The sequence below is a fragment of the Pelodiscus sinensis genome, chromosome 1 (assembly GCF_049634645.1).
Source record: "Pelodiscus sinensis isolate JC-2024 chromosome 1, ASM4963464v1, whole genome shotgun sequence".
NCBI lineage: Eukaryota > Metazoa > Chordata > Testudines > Trionychidae > Pelodiscus > Pelodiscus sinensis.
In genome coordinates this window covers 112148580-112171573 of record NC_134711.1, presented here as the reverse complement: position 1 = coordinate 112171573, position 22994 = coordinate 112148580, and the positions used below count along the sequence as shown (strand labels likewise).

At 41.6% G+C, this 22994-nt stretch overlaps 2 protein-coding genes across 6 annotated transcripts in view; one reads left to right on the top strand and one right to left on the bottom strand.

Moving 5' to 3' along the window:
- Positions 1 to 9235, top strand: part of EPS8 (EGFR pathway substrate 8, signaling adaptor) — a 162360-nt gene extending 153125 nt beyond the window's left edge. For all 4 annotated transcript variants that reach the window (XM_075897583.1, XM_075897568.1, XM_014577119.3 and 1 more), the window contains one exon: positions 737 to 9235. In XM_075897583.1, the coding sequence (XP_075753698.1) occupies positions 737 to 850 (114 nt within the window). In that variant the 3' untranslated portion in view covers positions 851 to 9235. The remainder of the gene's footprint in view (positions 1 to 736) is intronic.
- Positions 9236 to 9406: 171 nt separating this feature from the next.
- PTPRO (protein tyrosine phosphatase receptor type O) overlaps positions 9407 to 22994 on the bottom strand; it is a 227356-nt gene continuing 213768 nt past the window's right edge. For both annotated transcript variants that reach the window (XM_006130258.2, XM_006130259.2), the window contains 4 exons: positions 19774 to 19928; positions 15791 to 15926; positions 11887 to 12007; positions 9407 to 10356 (listed from right to left, as the gene is read on the bottom strand). In XM_006130258.2, coding sequence (XP_006130320.2) covers positions 11903 to 12007; positions 15791 to 15926; positions 19774 to 19928 — 396 coding nt within the window. In that variant the 3' untranslated portion in view covers positions 9407 to 10356; positions 11887 to 11902. The remainder of the gene's footprint in view (positions 10357 to 11886; positions 12008 to 15790; positions 15927 to 19773; positions 19929 to 22994) is intronic.

Here is a 22994-nt window from a genome sequence, read left to right as displayed (position 1 = left end):
TATAGAGCCTGCCCCCGCCTAGTATCTCATCTCTGGCTGTTGGAGGTATTTGCTGCTAACAGTTGCAGATCAACCACATGCCACCTGTAGGCAGTCTCCTCCTACCATTCCCCTCCATAAACTTATCAAACTTGGTCTAGAAAAAAGTTAGGTTTCTTGCCCCCACTGCTCCCCTTAGAAGGCTATTCCAGAACTGCATTCCTCTGATGGTTACCAACTTTCATCTAATTTCAAGCCTATACTTGTTGATTGCCAGTGACTTCAGTGGCACTGTGCATGTGAAATTTAAATAGATGCATAAGTGGTTGCAAGATTGAGGCCTTAAGCGCCTAAATAAATGACATGTAAAATGATGAAATTCTGGCCCTATTGGAGTCCATGGCAAAAAGCCTGTTGACTTCTTTGAGGTCAGGGTTTCATCCCAAGTACCTAATAGCTTTCATTGACATCAGTGAGAGCGAAGGATGCTCAGCAGTACAGAAAATCAGGCTGAACGTTTTTAGAAGCCTACAACACTCTTTCAGGAAGACACTTAAGAATTTGGTTAAGTCCCTCCCTCCTTACTATTTAGATCATCACTTAAGTGCTGCCCAGAATGAGGCACTTTACATATCAGGGCCTAAATGGCAATTTAAACCTAATCATAAGCCTTCTGCCTTGTTAACATCGTGAATGAAATGCTTCATCCTGTTATTAGAACTACAACTTAATTTGTTTTCTCTTTTTCATTTTGTAGGCTAACAGTGGTAGCTCAGAGCTACAGGAAATCATGAGGAGACGACAAGAAAAAATTAGTGCAGCTGCCACAGATTCAGGAGTGGAATCTTTTGATGAGGGGAGTAGTCACTGAATGTCTTTTCCTTTTAATTCCATTGCCCTTGGCATCATTCCATCAAGCTTTGTTTTAGGAAGCGGTGAAGTGGAATGTCTGATTTATTATTATTTTGTAGACATAACTTGTTGCCATAAAAAAAAACCCATGGAACTGGACTTGACAGAAGTACCCACTGTGGAGTTTGTTGGCACCTGGGAAAACCCTTACACCCCAAAAATGAGTTCTAGCCTTGTGGAATTAACCATTTCATGCTCTCTGTATATAATCAGACACATATTGTTGTTTTTGATTTATTCCAAGGAAGGTGAGCCTGCAATAAGACATGCTTGGACCTTCAGTAACATAAGAATTTAAATTCCATCTGTTGCTGTGGTTGACTCCTTTTTGTCTCAGTCTCATGCTTTGAACAGCAGGATGTTCAAAGTCATTTAAAAGTTCTTGATGCCAGCAATCAAAGACAAAATACTTAGAACACAAACAGCAGCTCCAGCCTTCCGAAAATAGGCTGAATTTTTCTTGTACCTCTTGCAAGGCATTTTATTACTAGTGAAGCTGTTGATAGTGAGAGGATATATTCTGAACTTTGATTTTATTTCTGTTTCACTGATTACTATTTATGAACCATACTATTACACAGCACAGAATAGAAAGAAAACATTAATACACAAGTCAGCCTTCAAAGGTGGTCAGGCCTGCTTTTGATAGCCATAAAGGTGTTCACAGTATTCTTTTTTAATAGACTTGCATTGTTGGTAACTTAACCAGTCAAAAGGAAATTGTAATCTAGACTCTCTTTTCTGTTGAGCCTAAATATCAATTTTTCCTGTATGTAAAAAAATTGTTCATTTATAAATTTAATCTCTTGAAAAATTATTGATCCCAGGGGAAAAACACTTTCCAGAAAATGTTATTTTTGGAAACACATTTTTTGTCACAAAATGCTCTATTGTTCCACATATTTAAAGACTGACACATCATTTAGAAAAATGTCATCTAGTTTCAGTAATTTTCATAGTGCCTTTTTCACATGATTCAACAGAAAGTCTGCAATAAACAGTGTTTGATGTATGTTAAATAGCTGTATCTTTGTTGTTGCAAAGACAGGGTTGAAGCTAGGAAACATTCCTGATTTTGTTCTGAGAGTATGCTCTTTATATACATATTAGGAAAATAATAGTCTTTTGTAATCTGTGTTCCATTTTTCAGAACATAAAAATCCCAAATCTTAATAAATGTATTTAATGCCATTCATCCCAAAGCATCTTTATAAATGCTTTTACTGTGTGTGTATTAAATGTAAATAGTGTCTAGACTTGTCACTCAGACATCCCCAAGAACAGAAAATCCAAGTTTTAGGACTGGAAGTGAACTATCCTATACTAAATTTAAAACCCCTGCAGCCAGATTTTGACCCAGTTATGGGTTTATGCAGTTGTGTCCCCAAATGGCTGTACCAACCTATTTCAAAGTAGGTGAACTTTTAACTTTCAGCATTATAGCAGAGCACTATCATCCTGTCTTAGCGCAGTGGGTCACCTTGACCAACTGTTGAAGCACAAACTCGTGTGTGTGTGTTAACTCAGCACACCGAATCCTCTACCATAGTGCAGGTCTTCTGGTCTTAGTACAAGATAGGTCATCTTATTGTGTTCTCTTGCAGGCAATGAGTGACTGACAAAATACGATTGCAGCTTGCTTTATTTTACATCAAATACAGAGCTTACAGCACATGATCAGTAAAATGTTATATAGGTCTTTGGAAACGGAGAGGGCCCACTCTGTAAAACTGCACACGATAATTATAATATTCTCTTTACCAGCTGCAAGCTTACATACAGTTTGCATGTCCTTCCACTGGTTTATTTCATCACCTACAGACTGATTCACTTCTGGCCAAAAGGAAATGTGAGCTGGGAGACTCTTGGAACCCTGTTCTAGGTGCTGAGGCTACGGGTGCACTACTAGGTGCTGACCCCTGGCTGCAGGCTCTAAAATTTCAGTATGGATGGTTGGCTTTAGGCTGGGGCCTTCATCCCCTCAGGGTCTCAGAGCCCAAGGTTACAGCCTCAACAGCTACACTGCAATTTAGAACCTACCTTTTAGTGGAGACCTACCCTGAGGTGCTACCAAGGAAGAACCTTGCTTCGTCTCTGAGAGCAAAGGAGTAAGCTGCATAATCCTCCTTTTGAAGCGTTTCCTAGGGTAGATGCCTCCCTGCATCACTGACATCTATGGAAATATTTGAGGAGGGGAAATGACTCTCCTGCTGGTTAGGGAACAAGAAATTAGCAGGCTAAAGTGAATTTCTCATAGCTGATAGCCACACCACTGCAGACGAAAACTTTATAGCATTATCCATACTAAATTAAAACAGCCAAGTGTTCTCTGCATAAGTGTGTGAAAGCTGGGTCCTTCCTTTTGCTAAAAATGACTCAAAAGTGCTACATAGCTGTTAAATGTATGAGCTGGGCAAGTGTGAATGCCCCCAGAGAAACTTTACACCTTGAATAGTAATAGAGAGGTAGCCGTGTTAGTCTGATCTTGCTAAAACAAAAGGAAAAACTAACTCACATCTGTTCACTCCCTCCTAGTGAGAGAGAGCCAGGCAAAGGAAAACCACTTTCAAACTTCACAGTGAGTTCATAACATTTATGTATCTTAATCACGACTCGATGTTCATGGTGGAAGAGGTCACCCAATGTTTCTCAGTGGAAATGTTAAACAGCCCTGGGCTTCGGGTAAAGTGGTGATTTATAACAGATTTATGTTCTTTTGTTATAAGAGTGCTTTGGAGAATTTAGACATCTGACTTTTAAGCTAAGGTCAAAGTCGTCAATGCAGGCGGCACAGTAGAAGTGTGCACAGAAAACATTGATTTGTTGGACACAGAGCTCAAGGCAGCAAAGCAATTGTGCATGTTTTGAACTCCCTTTGCTTTCAGTGGGAATTAAGCACACAATTTAACATTAAAGAGGTTGCTTTGCTGACCATGGGTGACCTTAGGTACGTGCTTTTAAGTACTTGGTTGAATTGAGGCTTCGGTGCTTTTATGATAAGTGGAAGAACTCTGAGGGAAAAAAACCATGAGGGATGTCAGTATTTGTAATCAGGCAACCCCGTGTGTGGAAGAATGTACTTCTGTGAAAAATGAAGACAAAATGTTCTGATGGATATTTGTAAACAAGTGACTGGGTTTAAATTTACCCGCATGAATTGTAGCTTGTATGTGTCCCCCCCCTTACTCAAAGTAGTTCTATGGACTTTGCTTAAGAGTAAACCAATCTAATGGGAACAGGCTGGAAAAAAAATGTTGATTTGGTAAATAGTTGATCGACCTTCATAGATTGACATCCTCTGTGCCTCCTGAGTTCAAACTGGGGAACAAATCAGGCCCATGTTTTCCAAGAGCATGCATGTTTGTACATGGCATACAAGAAGTAGGATTGTATGAATATACATGAGGTAGGCCCAAGCAACTATGCATATTAAGTTATACAGGTATTTATTTGCATGCTTAATGCTATTTCAGCCCATATGTTCATCAATTTTTCTCTTTAAAACACTCTCCCTTATCTCAATTTTATAGCTGGGAAATACAGTTGTTCTACTGCTGTAGCAGAAGAACAAAAACATTAGCAGACTATAACCATTGTGGTGTTGCAGATTATAAAGAAAACAGATAAAATAGTTAAAATTCCTTCAGTGTGGATGTCTGTCAGGCTGAGTGCCAAAAAACTTGCCCATGTCTGTATCACAGCAGTTGCACAAGCAGTTTAGAATCAACAGAGAGAGGCTGCCAAAAGTAACTCTTGGTTAAGTGAATAAGCCACATCTTTTTTCACACAGGGGCTTTTAAATATTGTATAGGCAGGACTGTTGAGGCTCATTTGAGTAGGTGGATAGATTGAGTTGGGAAAGGAGGCTAAACACAGGATCAGGCTTTTGATGAATGGTGCTTACAGTGCAAGTAGTTTTGAATTATTAGACAGATTATTTGAAATATGAAATTTAATAACTGGGGCAATGCAAGGGACATAATCCAAAAGGCAGCATTTGCATGTTGTCTTAGAAGCTACCACAAATTTCTGCCTTATATTTAGATTAGGGAAAAGCTAGGAAAACTTCATCACTGCTGTAAGTAGGGTGAAGAGGTAAAGATATTGTTTCCCCACAAGGCATCAATAAGGCTATGTCTAGCCTATGCCAAAGTTCCGAAAGAGGATATGCAATTCCGTGGGAGCTTTCAAAAGTGAAAGTAGTCGGGACCCGAAAAGCTGCTCTTCCTCAAAAAAATGAGGTTTACATGGCTTTTCGAAAAAGGGGGGAGTTGGCTGAAAAAAACGCATCCCGACTACTTTCACTCCACTTTTGAAAGTGAGATCAGAAGAAGATATACAAATTCCAGCAGAATTTGCATATCCTCTTTTGGAACTTTGGCGTAGTCTAGATGAGCCCTAAGTTAGCAGATATTTTACCGGCCATGTTTAATATGCTAACACAGCTCCCTCTTCAGAACACAACCCATTTATAGCACTTCTTGGTACAGAACACCTGGAAAGTACATGGAAAGTAGCACATGGAAAGTACAGCACTGTCCATACAGATCTGAAATCTTAGCCAGGAAATGTAAACCAACACAATCTGCCAACTTTTATTGCATCTTAAAAAAAAGCAGTTTTGTATGTTCAAGCTTGCAACAAGTTGGGAGGTGCCCTGGGGTTGATTTAACCCATGTCAAAAATGCAGCAATTTGGATTGAAATCACCTTTGGTTTGCTTTAACTAAAATGTTAATCTGAATACATAAAAGATGTGCACTAAAAAGGTTTTGAACCAAACCCACAACATTTTGCACTTTATAATGTCACTAACTGCATAGTTAGTGAGCTTAGGAAAGGTGATATGCTCCCAATTTATTAGTCAGGCTTCTGCTAGCTGAATTTGGCTTATATCTTTAAAATTGAATTGACTGCTTTAGAAACACTAAGGCTACGTCTAACACTGGCGGCTTCTTGCACAAGAACTCTTGTGGAAGAAATCTTCCACAAGAGCGCCTCCACACTGCCATGTGCTTTTGCGCAAGAGCATCCGTGGCAGTGTGGATGCTCTCTTGCGCAAGAAAGCTCTGATGGCCATTTAACCATAGGGGCTTCTTGTGCAAGAAATTCATGTTGCCTGACTATGCTGCCCTCTTGTGGAAGAACTCTTGCACAAGAGGACTTATTCCTCATGCGGAGAGGAATAACTCTTCCGGAAGAAGCCCTGTTTTACAATGCTGTACTGTAAATTTACTTGCGCAAGAACAGTGTAGACAGCAAGCAAGTTTTTGCGCAAGAGCGGATGTTCTTGTGCAAGAAGCTGCCAGTGTAGACGTAGCCTAAGTTTAAAAGTGTTCATCACTTGACACTGCTAAAAGCAACTGTGCCTTTAAGTCACAATTGGCTTCTCCTTTAGACAGGCTATTGTGTTCCCTATAGAGAGGGAAAGACTTGGCTACCACACAACATCTGAGTAACTGCATGAGAACACTTTTAGACACACTGCCTGAATTCGGTATTGCAGAGAAGGTGGTGGGACCTGGTGTCCTTTGTTTTCATAGGGCTCTCTTCCCTGCAGTAGTCAGTTGAACACCTCTCTTTCTCAGGCTCACCTCAATGAGGGCCTGGTGCCTGATCATGGCGACCCTACGTTGGAACGACAGCCTTTGAGATTGAGCGAAGGATGTCAGAAACCTCTACAAGACCTTACCAGCATGTTGTGTGCAACTACAATGGGAGGCAACCTGTTGGAAGATTGTAACAATTTCAAACCCCACACTTTATGAAATTTGCTTATGAATATAAGTATACATAACTTGGAGATGTTTTGGATGAAATAGGTTAAATGAGCTGTCAGTTTTAATGTTTGTTACAGGCTGCATATCCTGTTGTGGTGCAGGTATCAGTCTTGTATGTGAAGCTAGAAATATTAAGTATGAGACAGATTATGGTTTTAAATGTTGAAATGAAAGCCATCATTAGTGCTCCAGAAGCCTTAACTTAGTGAGCAACTTAACAGACAAACATGGCCATTCACAAGTTGTTACATCCAAGATTCATGACCACACCACATGGTATGGGGATAGCAGTTTAACCAGGTAACTTTCTATGGAAGCAGGGAAGGGGAGATAGAGAACAAAAACTTCCCACTGAGGGAAAGTCATGCTAGTCAAAAGACAATAGACACCCAAGTCAGAGAAAAAGTTATTTTTTAGTGAATGCTTACCTGAGATGGGAACAGGCTTTAGAGGAAATTGTAATACATTTTAGTGTATGAGAACTGGCTATGCATCTTCTTTTCATTTTGCAGTAATTTACTTTGATCTGTTTTCACTTGCAACCACTTAAAGTGATTTTTATTAAATGAAACAGTAGGATTGATCAAGCCCAGTGTAAATAATTGTTGGGGGTGGGGGCAGACAATCAGTGTGCATATTCTCTTTCATTGATAAAGAGGATAAACATCTTCAGGAGCTTGCTTTGTGTAAAAAAACCTTTTACAGAGAAAAATGCATTGAGGTGGGATTTTGATTCCTTTTGGAGGTTGGTTTCCTGGGTTTTGCGCCCCAGAACTGAAGTGATTCAGTGTCTATTGCTTACAGGCTGGGTGGTTATCCCAGCTCTGTGCCTTGTCTAGGGGAGACCAGACACTCTGGCTCAGTAGTTCAGGGTGATGGGGAGTGTCAGCAGAATCATCATCACAGAACAGCCCCAAGGAAGCTTCTGTGAGCACACCCCCCTCACAAAGATTTTCATCATAACCATTTGACCTTTATTAATTATCAACAAGAAAATACCTTAAAAGGGTGACGTGATATGTACCTCTTTTGGCTGCTATTAGGTTTGTACCAATGGTGATAGTTGGTTATCTATGTTTAATTAGGGAAATCTTCTCAGGGTATAGTCTACAGTCATATAACAAGGCACAGACTGGACCTAAGAGCCAACTTTGCTGTGATACTTTAGATTTAGTTACCTTCCATTTCTAAAGGAAGACTGTAGAGAATTGATGAGGAATGGACAACAATGGCACAAAAATGAAACAAGTATTCAGAACGCTTGCTTTGACCAGTGTAATTTGTGCCATTCAAGTTCACACAGCTAAATGTGCATGAACCATAACTCTAGTTTGCAGCTTCAGTGTAGAGAGGAGGCTGAACCCAAATCCCAGTGCCAAACACCCCTGCACTTTTGTGGGGAACTGGAAGGTGCAGTCTGAACCTGGACCCTAATTTTGGTGCCAGACCCATCTTCAGTGTGACAACTGACCAGCCTGGAGCCAACTCTTGGGGGTATTTGAACTTCAGCTGTGACTGCTGCACTTAGGCCCATGCCCATTTGTAAGGAATCAACCCACCCTTAAGGTACTCAGGTCTCCTCTTGAACAAAGACCCTTCTGTGCATGTGGTTATATAAATGAGACCGCTCATACTACTTAGGCAAGCACAGGAAGGCTTGACATACACACAACAATACAAGACTGTGGTAAGGACTGCACGGCTCTGGGGATTTTAGTACTGGTTTATAAGTGTGAATTTTGCTTAGAGGAGGAGAGGCTGACACACCTGTATGCAATAACCAGGCTAGAGAAAATGACACCCTCATTTGTAGCACAGAGATGAGGCCTTCAGCTCCCAGTTCAGGCACAGCGGTAGGGCAGTAGAAGCTTGCATAGTTACAACCTGGGTAGTTACCGGTTCTGGAGAGCTGGCTTCAGGGACAGGTCTCCAAGATTGTCAGGGCTGGTGCAAGAGCCCAGCTTAACCACCCCACTTCAAAAAAATGAGGGCTAGAATCCAACTTTTAACAGAGCAGCAGCATCTTAGATGTTGGCTTATATAGAGATGACCAACCTGAGACACACTGGCAGGAAATAAATACATGGGGAAAGTCAAGCTGCTGCCACCCATTCAGTGATCAGAGCACATAGCTTTCACCTGTGCAAGTCAGGAACCCTTTCACAATTACTCAGTTTGAGAGAGGAATAGATCTGTACCAATAAACCATCAAAAAAAAGATGATCACAAATTCTCCTCAGGCCTTTGAACAGCTGCTGGTTCTGTGGTGCACAGATAAGAGTCAGAAAGCACCAGCCTTGCTCATAGTGACATTTTCACAGGTTAGCAATCCAATGTGTTTACTTTCAGATCACTTTTTCTTGTTTACATTGAGTACCATTGCTTCTAACTTCCAATGAGGTGACACAAAGCAACAGGTTACAAAAATGCCATCAACATCCACTCTGAAAGCATCCATGTCACAATACACAATGATGTACCGAGATTATACAAAGTCAAAAAGAATGTAACATACCTAATTATGCTGACTAGAAATAAAACTGACAGCCCAAAAAAAAAAAAAAACCCAATCCCAATAAGTCCCTGCAGGAATCCATACTGATGTTTTTATAACATCCTACTAATGAAGCCATAATAATTTCCTTAGCATGCCAAAACCTTCATTTCCATATCACCATGAATTCTCTGCTCGTCATAGAGATGCTGCTGTATTCATGATTAGAGCAACCATTTCCCCCCCCCCTCAACATGAATCAGCTTCACATTTTACACAGGGAAATATATTAAAAAGAAACCCAAACAAACAAATCAAGAGTATAGGCACCATAGACTGCTCAGACAGCTAAATGCTACAGCAACAGAGTCTAAAAGTTGTCCAATTCTGCACTTTGATTAGCTTCAGTCTTAAAAATGTACCTGATTAGGGACATTACTGAAAGGAGTAAAGTGAGGAACGATCCTGCTGTTTGTTTAATTAAGAGGTGCACAATCAAGAACCAGACCAACAGAAGCTTCTCTGATGTAGTTCTTTCTACTATAGCCTTGAGCTATAGTGTTTGGATTTTAAGACTGTTCACTAAGCGCCCTGGGTATTTTATTCTTCCTACTTCACTAAAGCACAGAACCTCTGTGCTGCTGCTGTAAACAGAGTCAAATCAATATCCCGTTTCCTCGTCACAAAATCCACAATCCTTGTTTGTATGTGCCTCGTATTCACTAATGAGGTATTATTAGATACTAACAATGCCTGTTCTCTTATGGACTTCAGCACAGACCAGTGACACACAAAAAAAGCTCTTCTTTATACAGATTCAGCCATTAAAAAAATATTGCACTTACTTTAACCTTAAGCCCAACCTGCACAGAAAATTTTTAACCAAAAAAACAACAAAAAAAAACCCCTTTTGGAATACTGTATTTTGTGCACATATTCAGTAGCTTTTCCATCCTGTTGTTTTAGTGGAATTTGGTCCAGTATTTAAAAAATGTCCAGAAATTAAACAGTCCAAAAGACACTGCAGGCTCTTTAAGGCTAAGTCTCCCCAGTGCTTCTACAATTTTAAGTAGCTTCTTTTTTTGTCCATACTCTGCAAAGCGGTAGCCTTCCATGGCAAAACAGCTAGCAGTTCAAACAGACCCAAAAAAAATCTGAAGCAAGGGAAGATGGGTGTACTTCATGGTCTCATCTGGAAGAAAACAAAGCAAATGGATTCTATTTGTAAGTGATACATAACATTAGCCTTTTAGTTTTAGTTTTACCCAGCGCTCTGTAGAGGAACAAAAATCCAGGCTATACTGGTCAATATATTGAAAACCCACAAGTGGTATCAGGTGCAAAACTTGATGATCCTTAATGGGACTTAATTTTTCAGAAAGTGTTCAGCAATCCCCTTTTATCAGGCAAGTTGGGCATCCAAAAAGAGAGAGACTCAAAATCACTGGTCACTTTATTGGCCCTGGTTTCTAATCTGGGATTGTTACATAAAAACGGCCATGCTGAATCAGTCCATCTAGCCCAGTATCCTGTTTTCCGACACTGGCCAGTGGTAAGTGCCCCCAAAGGAATGAACAGAACAGATAATCATCAAGTGATCCGGCCCCCTGTTGCCCATTTCCAGCTTCTGGCCAACAGAGGTTAGGTACACCAAACAATTACTAATTCTTTTATGCATATATGTTTAAGAAAATTCCATCTCCCCACCCCAGTTCAGTTGGAAACACAATTTAAAAGATAAATACATTGGTGACAAAAGTCTGGCTGACTTGATGGAAAAAAGGGAAGGAGAGGGGGGAAAAAAGGAACAATTTGGGGAGTAGAAGGAAAGTAGGGTCCAAAGTTGATATAATAAATTCTATAGTGAAACACAGATATACAGATAACTTGTGCTTTCTAAGCTCTTTCTTTACAAAGTTAGTTCATCATCGTTAACTCAGTTTTACCAGCGAAGAAATTGAGGCACACATTTGCTAACTGATGCACCTAAGAACGTACAGTGTATCAATGGCAGTGCTGGGAATAGGACCTCAGCATTTGACTCCTTGGGCCATGCTTTGTCAGATGTTTGACGGCACATTTTGGTTTTGTAACATTTTTTTTCCTGTCTCACTTAAGTGAACTGAAGCTGTCTGGGTAAATTTCTCAGTGTTAGTGCAGGTAACAACTTCCATAGCATGTTAGTAAGTTCCTCACCTTTTACTCTTGGACTTGATTGGCTGCCAGCTGTCTCTATGCCAGAATAAAGCAATTACAGGGAGGGTTTCAATTGGCACAGATAGTCTGGCAGTTTGTAGATGACAAGTGTCACCTACACACTCGTGAGTGACCAATGACAACCCCTTATAACTTTTTCACTTTCATTTTCCCCTTTGACCTTAGGAGAGTGCAACAACCTCATTAGAATAATATGAAACACTGGTAGAGGGTTTCATTCAGCTTTTTTGCCAGCTTTTTTTTTTTTAAATGTTTGGTGAGTGCAAAAGAAGCACTAAAATGCTAAAAAACATAAGGGAATGCCTTCTCATTCTCTGCCCACCACTACCATGGGGGTGGAAGGTGATCAGGCATAGAAAGCTTCCACCCCAAGGTAGAATTCTTGGTGTCTGAGGAAAGGTGAAAAGAAGGTCCTGATATAATACGTTCATTTCCCCCATTGTTGCCAGGTAACCGGGATTATCAATCGTGAGAAAAACTGAAGGCGTGTCGCAGCAATACGCACCACCTGCGATTCCGAACTAGGACTTGCTGACATTTTCATATATGACATCACTGATGCAGAATTGCTGTTTTTTCTTTAGCCACATCAATTGCACACACTGGTGAATAAAAATGTATTGTTCCTGGGAGGAAAGACCAAACATACATAGTCTGTAAAGTAACATCTGATAACAATAGTCTGCACATGGATTGTTAAATAATATCTGTAGTTAATACTACGGTGGCTGCAAAGCAGTGTCCTCATTCAAGAAAATAGCTTATACAATACTAATGGAAGCATAAAGCTCATCAGAACCACCCATGTCACAATTCTTGACTCTTAATTAACTGAATAATTAATAGACAGTTGTGTTGTCTGAATTTATGACACCTGGAGAATGGTTCTGTCTGCTAAAGAGAGTAATGAAGTATGTAAAGGCAATAAAACGAATGAAGGTAGAAACAAGGAAGAAGTCAGGCCTGGTATTACTGAATATGAGAGGGCTCTCCTATTGAGCAGACAAAGTTATAACAAGATTCAAGGACTGGAAGTTGAAGCTAGACAAATTTGGACTGGAAACAAAATACAGAATTTTAACAGCAAATAATTTATCAAGAATTGTGGTGGCTTCTCCATCAGTGCTAGTTTTTCAATCAAGACTGGATTCCCCCCCATGAGATGCTCTAGTTCAAACTGGAATGAAATCAGGGAAATTCTAACACAGCGGGTCCAACCAGATGATCACAATGGTCCCTTCTGGCTTTATACTCTAAATTATTAGCCCCCGTGCCATCTTGGCTACTGTCTTGTCAGATTTTGCAAATGAAACACTCTCAGCAATTGGAAGGGAGCCCTCCATAGAGACTCCAGATGCAAGCAGCAGCATTGGTGATACTGCAGGTGGCACTCCCTCCTACTCTTCCCCCCTCTCCCCCCGCTCCCCTGTGGTAGTAATGTCCTGCTGTGATAAAGGAAGCTTTTTTGGTGAGATGTAAAACTGCAGTTCTTCTCATCTCTGGTCATTATGGATGCATCTGCACTGCACCCTTAGCTCAAAATAAGCTATACTATTTGAGCTATGCAAACTGGTAGCTTATTTAGAGTGTATTTTGAAATAGCCTATTTCGAAATTAAGCGCTGTCTATACAGCGCCAAATTTCAAAATAAACCACTATTCCAAAATGTCCCTTACTCCTCATGCAACAAGCTTTACAGGGATGTTGGAATAGCGTGCCTGTTTCAAAAATCATTTTGAAATAACGGGGGTGCTGTCAAGACCCCAAATAGCTATTTTGGAATACTGGAAGTAACCCGAAATAGCACCACAGTGTAGACGTACCCTACAAGATCCTCGGTATGATTTGCAGCACTAGTTATGTTAACTCATGGTGCTTGCCAATTTACAATTGATTAATTGTATTCTACCCTTTTAAATTGCCCCTGCAATTGCAACCCGTCTGGGTAGCTTTGGAGGGCACTGTTGAACAACTGCTACATTTCCATGAGCCACAGTTGGATTTCAGTGGTAGGTAAAGCAATTTGTGTGTGTGTAATTTTGGAAGTACTTCAGCACATCAAGGAGCTTCTGTACAAAATCCCTATTTTCTTATTGCTGGAAACTATGTCCTTAAATCTTAAAGCATCATACTCCTTCAATTTAGGCACATTAAAGTCAGACTTGGTGGCTTTCGATGCCTGTCTCTCCATCACTTGTGACATGTCACAAACAGCTAAAAACTTATGGTTTCTCTTCAGTGTTTAACACTTACTGATTGTGAAATTATCAACCACCAAAATATTTACACTAGAAGGGTCACGTTTCATTATGTGTGTGTAGAGCATTAAGTACAACATTGCCTTGACCTTAATCAGAACTTCTAAATAATAATCCATGTCACTGCAAATTCTAAGTCTCATCAGTGAGCCTCATTCCAGTGTAAATGGAAGCAAAATTTGATAAAGCCATCAATTCTTCTTTGGGCCTTATGCACAAGGGAACACATAGAATGCTAGAACTGGAAGGGACCTCGAGAGGTCATCAGTTCCAGTCCCCTGCGCTCATGGCAGGGCCAGGCACCATCTAGATCATCCCGGATAGATGTTTGTCTAACCTGCTCTTAAGTATCTCCAAAGATGGAGATTCCACAACCTTCCTAATTTTTCCTGATGTCCAACCTAAACCTACCTCCCTTGCTGCAATTTAAGCCCATTCTTTCTTGTCCTATCATTAGAGGTCCAGGAGAACAAATTTTCTCCCTCCTCCTTGTAATACCCTCTTAGGTACACACCCAAAATGTGGCACAGACTAAAAGGTCTGAGATGGCTACCAGTCACAGAATCGGGGTTTGGATTTCATATTTCCTTCCCAAAGTAGTTCAGACCCTAGGATTTGGTTCAGCTCCTTACAAACAGGGGAACATCTACAGTACACAGAAATAGAAAGCCAATGGCATGGTTGTGGCTGGTGTGCGTTAGCTGACCCTTTACCCTCGTAGGGTTGCAGAGCTTGGATTCCAGCTTAAGCCTGAATGTTTCCACGGCAATTTTTCAGCCCCAAAGCCTGAGCCCCCTGAGCCAAAGTTAAGTAGCCTGGACCAAAAGCCAGCTCAAAATTCAGATTTTAATTTAACTGGATTTCAAACCTCAACTTAGGATCCCGGGTTTTGATTCAGGCTCATCTCTCCTCTAAACTCGCATGGGATTGATTCTGTTTGTAAACTGTTTGATGGACCTGGCCAAGCTTCCAGTTTGGAAGGAAACAGGAAACCAGGTGAGCTCTGTTGTGGTTTCAAATTTTGTAATCAATGGTTCACAACGCTCTGGCTGATCCATCCTGACAGCTCTTAAATTACATTGACACCTAGTGGTCAAGTTTAGGTACAGCTTTATAAATCCCACTCTAAAAAGAAAAAGCCCAAAGAGGTCAGGGCTGGCAAGCATAGAAATGGATGCTATCTTGCTTGTGAGGTAAGATATTCTTATGTGTCAGGATGCATTAGAGCAAGCTTTGTTGAGTAAAATAATAAAGCAGGTGTGCCTCCCGCACAGCATCAGTGGGTCAGATCCTGCTCTCCCTATTGAATCCTGCCTACAGGCACCAGTTCCTGGAGCACTTTAATCTTCATCTAGCTCTCCACAGTGTTACAAAGCCCTTCTGTTGGTGTGCGAGTGTGTGCATGTATTAGGAACAGAGAGGATAGAACCTAGCCATGCTTTGCTAAAATGCCAGTGCAGCAGGGAACCAGCCAGCTGGCTGCCAGTATGAAACTTGGAAACAACAGGAAAATTGGAAAGCCATCAAAATGGATTGTGGGGAGCTGGGGGAGCTTTAGCCAAGAAACAGAGAGGGAAGTGGGAGGGGAAGAAACCTCTTGGTTGAGTCTCCCCTCTTCCTCACCTTCTGTTTGTTTTTTTCCCCAATTTTCACATTGTCACTATAATTCTTGGATCATCAGCTTAGTCAGGTGACACTTCCTTGAATGGATCCAAATAGTGGTCTGACCCTATCACCAGTCCAATAGGTCATTTAAACCCTGGATCAAGTCTAATGTTTTTTTCTCAAAATGGTGTATTTTAAATAACTCATTCATTTCTATTTTAATGCTTGCTCACAAACGAGTTTCTTAGAAGATGGGACCAGCTGGTTTGCTTTAGAATGTTTCATTCAGTATGTAACTACATTGCTCTTCCATGATCTCTTGACAGTTTAGGTAGCAGACTCATAAAAATGTGAAAATATTACACATTTAGCATGGAGAAGGCAATTTTATCTATTTACAGGGCTGTGTCAGAAGCTCAATACATTCTGCAACAGAGATGGGCCTAAGCATGCACTTTAGAGAAGAACATAAAATAGTTATGATAGTTCAACATGGTATTTTTAATGCATTATCATTTTGAAAATACAAGAAGATAAAATTCATACCTCTGTCTGTACCATGGACATCCTGTAAGACCGCATGTCAGACACCAGCCCTAATATATCTACAAACTCGTGGTCACGAATGTGCTGTAAAAGGCGATCCAATGCTATAAAGGTTCCTGTCCGTCCCACACCAGCACTGTAACACACATGACAGGTTACTACTTTTTGGGGGTGGTGGGGATGAGTGGTTGTGGGATACAGAAAGCAAATGTTGTGCAGTCATTCAGAAATATGAAGATCATCCTGATGAAAATATGTTGATTAATCCTTCAAATATATATCGCAGAATAATTCACAGTTCATTTACAAAGACTACACAGAGTAAAGCAAAATACAGGACTATGTAGCACTTTAAAGACTAACAAGATGGTTTATTAGATGATGAGCTTTCGTGGGCCAGACCCACTTCCTCAGATCAAACAGTGGAAGATTTCTTCCACTATTTGATCTGAGGAAGTGGGTCTGGCCCACAAAAGCTCATCACCTAATAAACCATCTTGTTAGTCTTTAAAGTGCTACATAGTCCTGTATTTTGCTTCAGCTACACCAGACTAACATGGCTACATTTCTATTACTATTACAAAGACTAAGGCGCTACAGTTATTTCACTGTTCTTTAAAAAATTATAATAGTTATACAGAAGGTCTGATAGGCAATTGATTAGTTCTGCCAGGCTGAAACTATCTGGAATAAAAAACTCAGCCCTTCAAAGTGATATTTTGGGCCAAATTAGATTGTGTAAATTTGTCCCTCTCTAATTCTCTCATTCACTAACCATCTTTCTTCCGTATACACGCTCTTTAATCCGGCATCCCTGAGCAACAGGGTTTGCTGAATTAAAGGTTTTGCCAAGCTAAGGAGGCTGTGAGGGAGATGAGGGTGGGGTTGCTTATCTGGTGCTCCACATTCCCCTCTGCTCCCTGTCACCATCTCCTGCCACTCTAGGAGCAGCTGGGAAAAGCCTCTGGCAGAGCATTTTGGTACACTGCCATTCCCTCAGCTATGCATAGAGCTGCTTCCTACTCCCCCTGCCAGGGTCCATATTACAGGTGTTCCTGAATTAGGGACACCTAGAGTATGGAGATTGCAGTGTATTGCCAACTCTTTTTCACCTTACATTTTTCCTAATGAGGTTGTATCTGTGAATTCAGATGGACCTACATTGTGGTGCCTACAGCAAATGAGCAAAGTTACACTTGCAGTTCCACAAAGTTTAGTTTCATAGCTTTGCCAAGTCAATAGACATCTTGGGAAATGATCACTGGGACACTGACTGGCATTGAGGACCACAGAAGAGATTTTCAGTGGCTGGGTATTCAGTACTTTTAAAAGTCAGGCTATTTACTTAGATGCCAAAATATGGATTTAACAGGCTAACTTTGAGGGGCGGAGCAGGGGATGGAACGGGCAAGAGAAAGAGAAAGTCCCACACACAATATATTGGTTTTTTAGAGAAAGAGTCTGAAAATCTTAGTTTAATTGTATTAGGCCTGAATAGTTTGATGTAAACAGGAGCAGATCCAACATTCCAAAAGCCAAACCATTTGTTTTCACATTCTTGATACAACCGTATGTGAAATTGGTAAGTATTGTTTATAAATCTAGAGTAAACTTTTAAAATGACCAGAGGTGGCAATAGGCATAAATTAAGTAGGCAGATACATAGAACTTCACATATCTGGGATTCTGGTAGGATACTTATTAATCCAATATAACTGATTGATTTCATAAATATGGCAGAGATAGGGCAAAAGTTCATGAATCCAATCACAGACTTCTGATCTAATTAACTTGACTTGTCCCATCATAAATCAATTAATCCACTCTGATGAATTTGGCAGACATGATGCAAATAATGAATCCAATAGATAAAATAAATGTATGACTCTAAGAGGTCATCAGTTTAATAAATCCAGTAATAGACACTGTCATGCATTCATTAAAGTTAGAAAATAATATTAAGGGTCTCCAAAAGTATCCAGAAAATATTAACTGCTTCATTTTTCCCACTGATTTCATGAAATCATTACTTCCATCTATGCTCTGTAAGACCTACACTGTACTCTAGCAGTCTACCCAAAACCACATTTCTCTGCAAGGTGAATCTTTATGAAAGGGTAAGATACCAAACTGATGTTCTAGTGTAGCTCAGCTAGACACCATACACTCCCAACGCAAAGTATGGACCAGCAAGAACGTTAAGTATAGGGCTGTGAAATTAAATGCTATAAACAACTCCCTTCTTTGAGACTACCACTGTCACTTTCAGTTTTGCATCATGACTCTGTCCTGCAGCTCTACTCTTCATGGGTTAACCTAGTACCTTGTGTGGAACAACTCACAAGGATTGTTGCAGGACTGAATACTATTAGAAATGAAAAATGCTGCTATTGCACCACTTCCTAGTGAATTCTTGAAGTCTCATGAGGGACTAGAAAGGGCGATACAGTCAGAGGCTATTTGTTGAGTAACATAATGGTTATTTAGGGCACACTATGTGACTGCAAAGGACAGAAAGTTCCAGAACACCACTTCGGTAATGAGGAAGTCATGCTGGAAGCTTCTGACATTGCTTGCCTGTAGCATAACTGTGTCTATACACACACATATACACATTTTCACAGCTTGCAAGCTGATGCCTTAGGATGGGTGATGTAAGACAGCAGCAGCAGCTGGAAACCTGGGCTCTTTAGAATTACCACCGGAGCCCCATGCTGCATACTCTGGCTGGCTCTGAGGGCAAATAGGGGGGCATGCTCCAGGTGGAGCTGAGGCCTGGCTTGCCCAGTCTCTCCCCTCTTGCCTGAGGCCTCACCCTTTTGTGGAGCATGGAGCCAGGAGGCCCTCCACATTGCCCAGTAGGCTAACAATCCTGTGGGCCCCTCTGCCTAGCAGTTTGAGCACACAGTAACTGGTCTGTTACACACCTCTTTCTACTGTGTAACCTTATAATAATCTACCATAACCAAGAGTAGTCTTACCATTGTACACCGTGGGGCAAATTCATCATTGATGTCACTACAATGGTTTTACATCAGGAACCAATTTGGTACAATCATTAATGCAGCACCTGCCTTCTGAAAGCTCAATAGGGTCTTAAAAGAAGCCTGATGATGACGATCAGTGGAAGTGACAGTGATGATATAAAAAAAAAATGCTGTCCTCAAGAAAAGAAAAATATAGCTTACTGCCTGCTCATGGGTTTAACTCCCCATGCTGTGTACCGAAGGCCAAATTATCTGAAAATGATGATCTACAAGAGCACATCTCTGTAGGGAAACAGCATCCTGTTTGACAGACTGTTTTGATTTTTCCCATCCGAATTGCAAAAACATGGAGATGGAAGTGCAGGGCAAGGTCATCAGATGACATAAAACAACACTGCTCCATGGACATCAGTGAAGCTATGCTAATTTACCTCAACTGTGGATTTGACCTGTAAATACTTTACTCTCTGATAAAAATTTGTAGAATATGTGCCCGATCCCCTCCCCTCCCCGTTGCCCTCTCTGCCCTGTCTCCTTACATCTACGGACACAGAATGAAATCCTGGCCCCATTAAAAGCAATGGAAAAACTCTCATATACTGCAACATGGCCAGGAGTTTACATAAGACATTTTAAAAGTATAACCCTTTGCACCTGAGAAGTGGAAATAAATCCCTCCCTCCACTGTTCTTCCCAATGGCTACGTCTAGACTGCAAACCTCTTTCGAAAGAGGCTTTTTCGAAAGATACTTTCGAAAAAGCCTCTTTCGAAAAAAGAGCGTCTAGACTGCACGCGGAACTTTCAAAAAAGCAAGCCGCTTTTTCGAAAGAGAGAACCCAGGCAGTCTGGATGCTCTCTTTCGAAAAACCCCCGTTTGCATTCAAGAATGCCTTTTTTCGAAAGAGCACTTTTTTCGAAAAAACCCCTGAGTCTGGACACAGCCAATGTATTTGAATGGTTACACAAGAAAGGAAAATGGAAAATTAAACCTTTACCTGCAGTGTATGACCATGGGGCCTTTACTCTTCATTGACTGTTGTCTGACCACCTGTACAAACTGCAAAATGCTCTCTGCAGCATTTGTAGGAGGAACACCATGATCAGGCCAGGCAGTGTAGTTAAAATGCATCACATCTTGCACCTCATCAGCCTAAGAGAAAAAAAACCCCAAACAGCATGTTCATATCCATATTACCTGTGCAGTCACATTCTGTCCAACTAATACATTAACAAATGCAGACTAATGAAATAAGGGTTAGTCCAAAATGGTAAAGGTTACATGTGAAAATTTTCAAATTATTTTTGCTCTAAGTAATTTTTTTTCAGTTCATACTTTTTGTAAAAACTTTAAGCATATCAAAAATAGAATGGTTTGAGAGTTTTGTTTTGTTTCTCCTTTTTCTCTTTCTTTTCACCCCATTTTTTGGAAAGACCAGAAACTTGGAAATTTTAACATTCAGATTTAATTAAAAAAACAAAAAACATTTAGCAATCAAAAATTCTAACTGCTCCAATTGAAATAGATTAGAAAGTTACATCGGTGTTTCTACAAACAAGGATCTGGCTTTGAGATACTTTTTCTTTAGTGTACTTATCCCCTATTCTTGTGTGAGTTCTGATCATGATTGCTGGAACTATTAGTGTCGTTCAAAGCATTGGAAGGCAGAGTTGAAATTGGAATAGATATCTAAAAATCTGGATGCTTATCCAAACACCTTGGCTGTGTCTAGATTGGCATGATTTTCCGGAAATGCTTTTAACAGAAAATTTTCTGTTAAAAGCATTTTCGGAACAGAGTGTCTAGATTGGCACGGACGCTTTTCCGCAAAAGCACTTTTTGCGGAAAGGCGTCTGTGCCAATCTAGATGCGCTTTTCCCAAAAAAAGCCCCAATCGCCATTTTCGTGATCGGGGCTTTTTTGCGAAAAACAAATCTGAGCTGTCTACACTGGCCCTTTTCCGCAAAAGCTTTGCGCACATGGGACTTTTGCCCGAACGGGAGCAGAATAGTATTTCCGCAAGAAGCACTGATTTCAGACAGTAGGAAGTCAGTGCTTTTGCGGAAATTCAAGCGGCCCATGTAGACAGCTGGCTAGTTTTTCTGGAAAAGCGGCTGATTTTCCGGAAAAACTGGCCAGTCTAGACACAGCCCTTTGATTCAGAAATTTGATCGTCACAAAAAATTTCCTGTACTTCCTGGGTTTGATAAGCTGGAAATCTCTCAAGAACTTTCTGGCCTAAATTAGGAAATACAGGAATGCATAAGGATGGCTGGGTATTGATTCAGTTCTAACACATTACCATTCTGCAACCATTTTGCCCATTCCTAGTTGTACTACTGCCTGTGCCTGACTCTCACCAATGCACAAGTGTTTGAAAGACTGAGCTGTGCTTTAGGCTCCCCCTTCTATCTCTGCCTTGATCAGTTATTACCGCAAAACATCATATTACCCAGCAACAAGGGATAGAATTAGGGTGACCAGATGCCCCATTTTTAAAAGAACTGTGCTGTATTTAAGCCCTCCTGCAGGTGTCCTGCTTTTTCTTAAAGATAGGCAAATTGGCAAGTATTTTCTGTCTCTCCCCCACCAGCCCATCATTACTGGCTGATCCAGCTGCTGACCAGATCCCTACCGGACAGCTGCTCACCCACCAGTGGTGAGTTGGGGGAGTGATCAGTGGCCAACAAGTGGGGTGGGTGTGCAAGGCTGATGGCAGGATGAAGATGCAATGGGCAGGGTCAGCCACTCCCCCGATGGCCATTCAGTGCAGACCCCCACGTGCCAGCTCTCAGCCAGCATGGCCCCTTCCCCCTCCTATTTCCAGCCAGCACTGACTGCATGCTGTGATGGTTAGTGAGTGCAGGCAGGCGCCAGGCGGTGGCCAGTTACATGTTGCCTTTGCTGCCCACCCATTGGCCCTTTATGTGCTCCCCATTTCACTGTCCTCTCCCTGAGTTACCAGTTCTCTCTCCTGTGCCCCTGTTGCTCTTCCATATCCCCTTCCACTTCCAACAGGGCACATCCTGCTACCAGCTCCTGGTAGGAGCGCTCAGCTCACCGACAGACTAGCTGGCAGGTTCCTTCCTGTCCCCGCTGCCTCTGACAGGGCTGGCACCCTCAGGAATGGCCCAGGGCGCTGGCCTGGAGGAGCCAAGCCCTGCATGTGCCAAAGCCCCACTGGGAAGCTAAGCTCTGGAATGGTGGGAGAAAATCAGTTTCCAGCCTGTTCACACTGATGATGGAGGCTTTCCACCAGCTGCCAGAGCAGGGGCTTCACCTGCGTCCTGCTTTGGGTCCTGCTCCCCGGAAGCACGAGGCTGCTCCATCCCCTGAGAACTCTTCCACGCTGAGCCTCCTTTCTGGCTAAGGTCACGGAAGGCCCCCTGCATTTAGGTTCTCTGAGCCCTGTTGCACAATTAAACCTTAGGGCTTAACCCGTTCCCCTTGCACCACAGCCATAGAATAGGATGGCTGGCTTATTTTGGTGGCCAGCAGCAGCCGTTAGTCCTTTTAGAAACTAATAGGGCAGGAAGGGACAAGCTGTTTCCAGCCACACAGGAATGGAGCATAGAGAAAGGGAGGGGAGAGAGCTCTGCAAGGACAGCCTAAGTCATTTCTTCCCTTCTCTTTTCCTATGCAACCGCAAGCAGCTCCCATCACATCCTTTCCCTGCATAGTGCCAAGACGCCTGCTGGTCTCATTCTCATAGACTCATAGACTTTAAGGTCAGAAGGGACCATTATGATCATCTAGTCTGACCCCCTGCACAGTGCAGGCCACAGAATCTCACCCACCCCTCCTAGAATAATCCTCTCACCTATATCTCAGATATTGAAGCCTTCAAATACTTTGAAGACCCCAAGATGCAGAGAATCCTCTAGCTGTGATCTGTGCCCCATGCTACAGAGGAAAGCGAAAAACCTCCAGTCTACCCTGGAGGAAAATTCCTTCCCAACCCCAAATATGGCGATCAGCTAAACCCTGAGCATGTGGGCAAGACTCATCAGCCAGACACCCAGAAAGTTCTCTATAGTAACTCCTATCATCCCTCCATTGACCTATTTACCACTGATAATGAATGGTCAATTAGTTACCAAGATCATATTATCTCATCAAACCATCCCCTTCATAAACCCATCTAGTTTAATCTTGAAACCAGATAGATCTTTTGCCCCCACTACTTCCCTTGGAAGGCTATTCCAGAACCTCACTCCT